This window comes from Triticum urartu, chromosome 2A (genome assembly GCF_056163025.1).
Source record: "Triticum urartu cultivar PI428250 chromosome 2A, HENAU_Tu73, whole genome shotgun sequence".
Classification (NCBI taxonomy): domain Eukaryota; kingdom Viridiplantae; phylum Streptophyta; class Magnoliopsida; order Poales; family Poaceae; genus Triticum; species Triticum urartu.
This window is the reverse complement of record NC_141874.1, coordinates 53,138,340-53,147,845: the sequence shown is the minus strand read 5'-3', so window position 1 is coordinate 53,147,845 and position 9,506 is coordinate 53,138,340. Positions and strand designations below refer to the sequence as shown.

At 47.0% G+C, this 9,506-nt stretch overlaps 1 protein-coding gene across 1 annotated transcript; it reads right to left on the bottom strand.

Annotated features, from left to right (window-relative positions):
• Positions 1–429: 429 nt before the first annotated feature.
• Positions 430–1,035, bottom strand: LOC147983646 (BTB/POZ and MATH domain-containing protein 3-like). Its single transcript, XM_087540810.1, has one exon. The coding sequence runs from the start codon at positions 1,033–1,035 to the stop codon at positions 430–432; it is 606 nt and encodes a 201-aa protein (XP_087396936.1).
• Positions 1,036–9,506: the final 8,471 nt, after the last annotated feature.

Sequence of the window (9,506 nt, the reverse complement as noted above, 5' to 3'; positions counted from 1 at the left end):
GCAAAACAAATGTAAAGAAGATGTTTTAGGCGCCACACCAAGGGCCAGCCAACTGCTTTCCTTGATTGACGCACGAACTGCCACATGCCCGTCGTTGACGCTTAGATCTGACCTCGCCGCGGCAAGGAAAAGCTGGAGAGACTTTATTTCAATGTGCCGTCGCCATCACCACCTCGTCGATGCCAATAGGAAACAAAAATCTAAAGAAAACAATGACCTGATAGAACTAAGAAACATGAAAGGGGCGAGTCCCCACTGGTCCCGCCGACTAGACCGCCCGATGGGAGAGAGAGGAGGTAGACCGAGGAGGAGACCATTGGTCCGAGCAGTTGTTTTCTCAACTCTATTTATAATCCAGATATATCTTAAGAAAAGAAAAATTCTCCCAACAATGCGCCAATTTTTTTTCCAACGGGGCACATCTATGATCTATCCACGGATGCAACTAAAGAACCTAGCCAATGCCTTCCCGCGGGGCCTTGCGTCCCCTTTGACGGCACACTTGTGGACGACGGTGACCTTGCACCGGACGGCAAAGCAGTCGTCCTTGAGGAAACTAGAACGCTTCAGGTCCTCCGCGCTCACGAACCGCGAGTAGCCCATGGAGACGTTCTCGCGAAAGGCGGCGGGACCCTCGCGTCTGCCGAGCGAGTGTGACGGCCACTTTATCAGCGTGCCTCGGTGGTGCACCAGGGTGAACTCGAGCTCGGCGTGGACGATGTTCTCCTTGTTGTCGACGGCATCGGCAGCTTCAGCGGCGGTGTCGGTGGCCTCGGCGCCGACGAGCTTGAGGAACACCGAGACGAAGCCGGCGTTCTCCTTGACCGACCCGTTGAGGTGGCAGCAGATCTTCCAGGCGTGTCCTCCCGCCTTGAACGCGCTGGACTCCAGGTAGCCGCCGTTCATGGTCTTGAGCCGCGAGTAGCCCTGGACCGTGAGCGTGTGCTCCCCGGCGCCGACCGCGATGGCGGCGACGGTGGACCCGGAGGCCTCCGCGCGTGGCAGGTCATCCGAGGGCACGTAGTAAGATGGCATCTTTCCAAGATTTGATAAAAACGCACGCGACGTATTGTAGTCTACAATCGACTGGACGGAAGTTTAGGTTTGGAAGAGACGATATATATATGCATGAGGTTGGTATAAGAGACCAAGCCCGCTTAGAGTTGTAATCTGGTTGAGATATTACACTCCAAACGGCCGTACAGTATTTTGTTTTGTCCGTGCCGTGTATGCCACGATTTGATCTCATCAGATCGTTTTTGTTTTGAAAAGATTGTTTTTGTTTTGGTCGGTAAATAGGCGCCAATCAACCGGTCCAACTTTCGGCCAGTCGCACCCTGCGCGTTCGAGGGCCATCTCCCAGCCATCGGATTTGACTCCCTTTTCCTCCCCAACCTTCCAACCATGCATCCTATCCTTCTGCCCCAAAGTCACAACAACAAGCACAAGAAGAGAAAGCAGATTCATCACACGCAGCACAGCTCCTTCATCGGTACTCCTTCGTGAAATGCGGTGGCCCGTCTGGTGCGGCAGCCCCGGCAGCACCAATGCATAACGCCACCTCTCTGCTTGCCACCCGTTCGTCCTTTGAGCACCTAGCCATCGCAGCACCCCACTAGTCATGCTTACGCAACCACCACCGTCGATCGTTCCAGGAAGTCTCCACTCCATCCTCCTCGTCGCCGCCGAAGCTCCGCTCCGTCAACAGTTGCGACTTTTCCCTGATTTTGACGAACAACTACGACCGGTTATCACCATGAAATAATTGTAGCAAATTTCCTCGACGGTCATAGCAAAAGCCGACAACAATTGTAACAAATCGTTGTCGATGCCGTCGCGGGTCATAGCTTTGCCATGAAATGGTTGTAGCAAATTTCCTCGCCAGCCGTAACAAAAAACGACGACGGTTACAGCAAATTGTCGTCTCTGCCGTGGGTCACAGCTTCACCATGAATGGTTCTAGCAATTGCCATCGCCAGTAGTAGCAATAGCCAACATGGGTTACAACCCCCGCTTTCTCTGGTTCTAGCAAAAAATGGCCCCGGCCGTAGCAATTGGTGTCACTTTTGCAGCTCTGCAGCGTGGCGGTTGCACCACTGTCGTATCCAGTTGCAACATCCCCGTTATAGCACATCGACGTGGAGTAGGAGAGTGTGGAAGGTATGCTGCAAATGGCGGAAGGTGTGCGATGGAATGGCAGAAGCTGTGTCGCGAATGGCGGAATGTGTGAAGGTGTGTTGTGTGAATGGTGGAAGGTGTACCGCGAATGGTGGAATGTGTGAAGGTGCATTGCGCGAATGGCGGAAAGTGTGCTGCTAATGGTGGAAGGTGTGTTGTGATGAATGGTAGTACATGTCTTGTCTGAAATGGGAGAGATGAATGGCAAAAGGTGTGCTGCGATGGAATGGTGGAAGGCGTGGCGGACGCTTGGCGTGATCAGATACAATGTATCATGCTCGAATGGACGACATGCGCGCGACCGGCGCGAGGGGCGACCGGTCACCCGATTAACAATGTTTACCTTTTTTTTTTTGAGATCGTTTTTGTTGGAAGGAATGCTTCCCAACTTTCCAATATACAAGTCATGTTATCATGTGGTATGTTGGTCCTTGCTTCATCCATGGTTGACCCCGTGTTGTTGCCAGAATTCCATGCAATGTATTTAAATGAGGTTTTGTTATATAAACCTGAATGTTTGGACTAATAATATAAAAAATTAAAACTAAAAATACGTATGATTATTATATATAAAATAATATTGATATAAGTATCGTAAAATATAATTAAAGCATTTTAAGTTTTTTGCATGCATGGTTGCATGTTGAGGATTGTATTTTCCTATACATGGTTGCATGTTAAGGGTGATGTAGTTGCATGTTGAGATAAAAATGTTGGTGGAGATCAACTACTTAGTTATATAGGATATAAGATTCACGGCTTCTCTCTTTGCCCATAGCATCACCGAAAAGTGTATGAGAAATGACCACATCCTGGTTTGTGGAGTGTGGTTTGCCGAGGACCAACATCTCATTTCCTTCCTCCCGACGACATTGTCCTGTGAGATCTCACTGCAGCCCAACTTCAGCGGCCCTCTGAAGCGTGCTGGAGGGCATGCTTACCTCAGACACCCCACGTGCGCACAGAATCGGAGCTCCACGATCACCGAGTATGATCAAGGCGATGCCTAGTGAAAATCCCGTTGCCGGGAAGAAGCTCGAGGAGGAAGGCACTATTCCCGTTCACGTATTCTATTGAGTTTGTCATAGACCGTTTCGCACCCTTGCGTTTTAGAGACGAGAAACGCTATACTTATGGTTTTGGCTAGGAAACGAGGGAAACGCTATTCTGAATAGTCTCCCTATGTTATGTTAGAGTTAAACACAACTAGCAGCACTAGTCCAAGCAGTGGCGTAGCCGGCCCAATAAATCAGGCTGGTCCATCAATAGAAATATTTACATAAGTTTATTTATTTTCAAAGAAATATTTTTTTACTACACTATATACAAGCTATGGGGAAATTCCAGGGTGGTCCATGGATCACCCTGGCCACCCCCTAGCTACGCCACTGAGTCCAAGTAGGTTTAGACTTCACGACTATGCGTTTAGATCACTGCTTATAGTGATCTAAATGATTTTAGGACTTTGCTAGCTTTCGCCCAGTCGGAAGTTAAGCAACAGATCCGCACAATTCTCATTTCTTTCTAGTTTGCATGCACTAATGACCGACTGATCGGTAGAAATTTTTTTAAGCCAACCGGTAGTTAGTAATAGATCCGAACGGAGATGCATGCATGCCGGAGGAGCAATATTGACATGCATGCATATAACGACAAAACTTATGATGTCAACAAAGATTCCTCTCAAATTTAAACTTTAAAATGTTTTATAGCTTAAACCGTAGCTCCGATGGAAAATTTGTTTTCACATAAAAAATTCAGCTCGACGAGATCTTCGAAACTAGATCCCATGTTGATATGTTCTAGTGACCTTTTTTTTCGTGTCAAAAATTATCATGCCTCGACTACGTAAGTTATCATGTTGTTTACACCAAAATTATCGAGGCATCAAAAAAGGTTCCTACAATTTTCTCCTCACATGCACAAGCATGCATACACTAGAGGACAAAAAAATAATATCGTCCAACATTCAAAATGTTTTATAGCTTAAACACATGTCCGATTCAAATCCATTTGAACAACAAAAAGTTACGACAAGACATTCAAAAGTAGATCACATATAAAACGGAATATTGCGCATTATGCCGGGCTAGACCCACAAAAGTAATCATGCCTGGGCTAAGTAAGGCATCGACTCTGTTATGTGTATATTACCATGTTATTTACACTGTAACCGAAGTATGTCTTCAACAACTTTTTCGATGGGTTCAAATTATCGTGGTGTTTTTACACAAGTTATTCGGTACGGGAGTCTGTATTACCATGTTATTTACAGAGTATGTTTTCAATATTTTTTCCCACGGGTCAAAGTTCTAGCATTTTGAAAAAAATGCTTCTTTTTTACGCACAGTTCGAGTCACTTGTTGACTCACGATTACGCCTGTTAAAAATTTCAAATGTCCTCTTTTTTGAAATTGAAAGAGAGTATCGTCGTGTTTGTATATAGATTTTCCGGTCTGAGAGCGTATATTATCATGCTATTTACACAGAAGTTATTGGTAGTATATTTTCAACAACTTTTTTCACGGGTCAAAGTTATCGTTGTGTTTGTACCTAAGTTATCAGATCCATGAGCCTATATTATCATGCTATTTACACTAAAATTTATTGATGATATGTTTTTAACATATTTTTCTGGGTCAGAATTGTCATGGTATTTATACCTAAGTTATCAGGTCTCCGGCGTTTATATTACCATGCGATTTACAAATAAGTTACCAGGGGTGTTTGTCAAGAACTTATTCCTAGGTTTAAATTACTCATCTGTGTTGTATGCAAGTTATCAGCTCTATTGTGCTTAAATTATCACGTTTTTTATATAGAAGTTATCGAATTATGTTTCAATAACTTTCCCCCCTAGGTTATAGACCAAACTTGGCATACATGAACCACACGAAGAACTGGGAAAAAAGATGACTCGGCATGAGAGAAAAAATCAAGGGTATGTTTCAACAATATTTTTCCGAGGTCAATAATTACAATGGTATTTATACATGAGTTATCAGCACTGTGTTGTGTATATAACCATGTTATTTCCACATAAGTTAGCAGGATATGATTTCAATAACTATTTTTCTCCATGTTAAAAATTTATCATGGTGTTTATAAGTAAGTTACCACGTCTGTTGTGCGAAATTATCATGCTATTTACACAATAGCTACCGGGGGTATGTATTTCAATAAATAATGCCGGGTCAAAATTTTACCATGATGTTTCAACATGACTTATTAGCTCTGTTGCACATGTTTATCATGCTACTTACACATAGGTTAGGGGGGGGGGGGGTGTAATGTTCTAAAACAACTTTGATTCCTGGGTCAAAAAGTTACCGCGATGTTGTATGTGAGTATCACTTGGTTGTGCGTATATAACCACGTTATTTAGATAGAAGTTATCGGGAGTATATTTTCCAACAACTTTTATTTCAGAGTCAAAAGTTATCGTGGTGTTTGTACTTAAGTAATCAGCTTTATTGTGTGTATATTACGTAAAAATTATCGGGTGTGTGTTTTGAAACAACTTTTTTTCCGGGTCAAAAGTTATCATGGTGTTTGTTCATTACTTATCAGATCTGCGGTGCTTAAATTACCATCTTATTTAAGCCGATATTTTTTAGGCCAAGTAGAATGCAATAAGCAGCAAAAGAGTTTTTTGGGTAAAAGTTATCACCGTTCTCAATGCACGGCAAACTTGGCCCAATACTTAACAATATCAAATAGAATGACATGTATTGATTAGACAAGAAATGATGTGGGACGAGTTGGTTAGTGTGGTGAATTCTCCTTTCAAGATATCAGAGTTCAAAACCTAGGAGACACGCTTTATTTTTCTTGCAATTTTGAAGCGAAGGAAAACAGTGTGGTTAGTATTTAAAAGAGAAGGTCGAGAAAATTTAGGAGAAAAAAAGGTGCGGGATTAGAGGGGCAAGGAAAAACCGGGAGAAAAAACTGGAAACGCTAGCGGGATTAGCGGGATCTAAATCTGGAGACCCTCGCGTGCGGGATTAGCGGGATTTAAACGCATGGGTGAAAAGAAAAAGATGATTGTGCGATCTAAACCGCTGCGCTAGTCTCGACCGTGAGATGCGAATCGTGCGGCATCCGGATCGTGCGGATCTGTTGCAGAATTTGCAGGAATTTAGCTTTTATTTCTTTACAGAGGGAGTACTTTTTTTGAGGGATACAGAGAGAGTACTTAGTTAGGTGCTAACTGGAAAAGAATTCTATAAGACCAGGTCTCACGTGATATGACACGTGGCATTCACAAATCACAAAGCATCCCCCACCCCCCACTTAAAATCAGGGGAAGAAAGATTTGATGCTTTGTGATTTGTGAATGCCACGTGTTATTCATTAGGACGGGTCTCACCTGCTAACCGGGAAACCTGGTCTCATATAATTTTTTTTCCGTGCTAACTAGGCTTCCCAAAAGTACTACGTGAGATCAATACAAAGCAACCATGTGTCAATCAACCTGATTCGTGTGCGCGCGTTAGTGTTTTCTGCCCTGAATCGATCTCCGGAAGGGACCGTTGGTTGTCGTGTGTACGGGCGTTTCAGCAGGCTAGCTTTGTACACGTGGATTGAGCCGGCTTGGGACAGAAACCAAGACATTCAATCAATGTTTTAAATAGCGGGCTATGGCATTTAGCGACAACCCTTAAAAACAGCTATAACTGGGCTATAGCGGGCTATAGCGGCAAATTGTATATGAAATCATTTAGCGGCAACATTCACTAACAGCTATAGCGGAGCTATAGCGGGGCTATAGCTGGATATTTAAAACTATGCATTCAACATAGCAGCTTGGCGGTCTCCCTCACAGCCTTCTTGGGGAGCAGCGCCGAGTGGATGTAGGGCACCACCCCACCATGCGCGATGGTGACGCCAGCCATCAGCTTTCCGAGCTCCTCGTCGCTCATGGCGGCCATCAGAGCCGAGTGGATGATGCGGCTCTTCTTGTTGTCCTTTGCGTTTTCCCCGGAGAGCTCGAGCACCTCCGTGGAGAGATACTTGAGGACAGCGGCGAGATAGACGGGAGCTCCTCAGCCGATGCGCTGGGCATAGCGGCCCTCCTCGAGTACCGGCCAATGCAGCTGACAGGGAATCGCAGCCCAGCCTTGATGGATCTCGTCAACAGCTTCTTAATTAAGGCGGTTTTCTGAGAGACGGATATCTAGATTTTTCTAGAAACGATCTAATAGTTGCCGAGATATCTCCGTTTTACTCCCTTCGTTTATAAGATTTGGTCAAAGTCAAGCTTCATAAAATTTGACTAACTTTATATTAAAAAATATAAACATTGACAATATGAAATCAACATTATCAGATGCACCACGAAATGTATTTTCATACTATATAGTTTTAATATTCTAGATGTTCATATTTTTATATAAAAATTTGGTCAAACTTTGTGTAGTTTGACCTTGACCAAATCTTATAAGCAGAGTAAAAAAGAAACGGAGGGAGTACCTTCCGCCTTGGCCGCCGCTTGGATATTCTTCTGTCGGGCTACACGGGGGTTTGTGGCCATGGCTGCAATGAAGTTGGGAGCAGGAGGTATAAAGGGGGGGGGGAGAAAAAAGTAGTGCAGGACGGTGAAGATGCCCAGATGACCATGTTAGAAGGGAGAGAGGGATTTGGTGGAATTGTTCGTTGTATTGCTTGAGCCTCGTGAGCATATATATAGGAGTACATGATCTACTTGGAGTACAAGGCAAGCTAGAATATTTCCTAGTCTAACCTATGTTTCCTAATACAATCACGTTACTCAACATCCCCCGCAGTCACAACGGTAGCGACGCAGACGGTGAGACTGGAGAAGAATCCGAAGGCAAGCCGACGGACACCCCCCCACCCAGTCGTAACGGTCGATGCATCGCGGAGTCGTGGCTGCAGTGGAAACCAACGAGGTTGCTCAAGCAGGCGGTAGCCCTTTGTGCCGTTTGTCGATGTAGCCGAGAGCCGAGGGTGGTGTAGCCGTGGTCGAGGTAGCCGCGCGAAGAATGTCGTGGTCGATGTCGAGTCGGGGAGCCGGTGTCGAGGATGTCGCCGTGGAGCCGCAGGCGCAAGGAGGCACCGAGTTAGCATGGGCGCATTGGTGTCGAAGTAGTGGTGCGCCGGGAAGAAGATGTTGTTGACAATGCGTCGCGTTGGGTTTGCCAAACCCGGAGACACATCGTAGACGAAGGCACGCACCGGTGTTGCCAGCACCGGACATGCGTAGACGAACGAAGACGAAGTTGACGAAGCACCGTACCAGGCTTGCCAGGCCCGGGAACACGTCATGGACGAAGGCACGCATCGGTGTTGCCAGCACCGGGCATGCGTAGACTGGGACCTACACGAGCTGTACGCCATGTCGAAGAAGTCGGAGAGACCAGCAGAGAAGGACTCGACGACGGTTGCGGCATCAATCAGCGTGGGGCCGATGTCGCCCGCGGTTGTCGGAGTAGACGAAGTGGTCGGGGTAGATGACGGCGACGCTGGCGACGGGCCGGTGCTCGACAAAGACGAAGGAGGTGGACGGGCGGCGGCGGCTACGTGGGTAGCGGCGGCGGCGGCCAAAGAAGAGCGGCGGCGGCGGCCTGACGGCGGCGACGGCTAGGTTAGGATCGCGGCGGCGGTGCTCGAAGTAGGCGAAGAACCCGACAGCATGACGAAGACCGGCGTGGACGGTGGCGTTCCCGCGCCAAGGGAGGTGGCGCGACGCATACCACGGGAAGTCAACGCGCGTGGACGACGAAGTGGACCGTGGGCAGCCGCGCTATGTCCCGAAGGGGCGACGCAGCGGCGGCGGGCAGGTCGGGGTGACGGCGGGAAGTGTTGGGGAACGCAGTAATTTCAAAATTTTCCTACGCACACGCAAGATCATGGTGATGCATAGCAATGAGAGGGGAGAGTGTTGTCTACGTACCCTCGTAGACCGAAAGCGGAAGCGTTAGCACAACACGGTTGATGTAGTCGTACGTCTTCACGATCCGACCGATCAAGTACCGAACGCACGGCACCTACAAGTTCAGCACACGTTCAGCCCGATGACGTCCCTCTAACTCCGATCCAGCCGAGTGTTGAGGGAGAGTTTCGTCAGTACAACGGCGTGGTGACGATGTTGATGTTCTACCGACGCAGGACTTCGCCTAAGCACCGCTACAGTATTATCGAGGTGGACTATGGTGGAGGGGGGCACCGCACACGGCTAAGAGACGATCAACTTGATCAACTTGTGTGTCTATGGGGTGCCCCCTAGCCACGTATATAAAGGAGTGGAGGAGGGGAGGGGCCGGCCCTCTCTATGGCGCGCCTTAGGGGAGTCCTACTCCCACTAG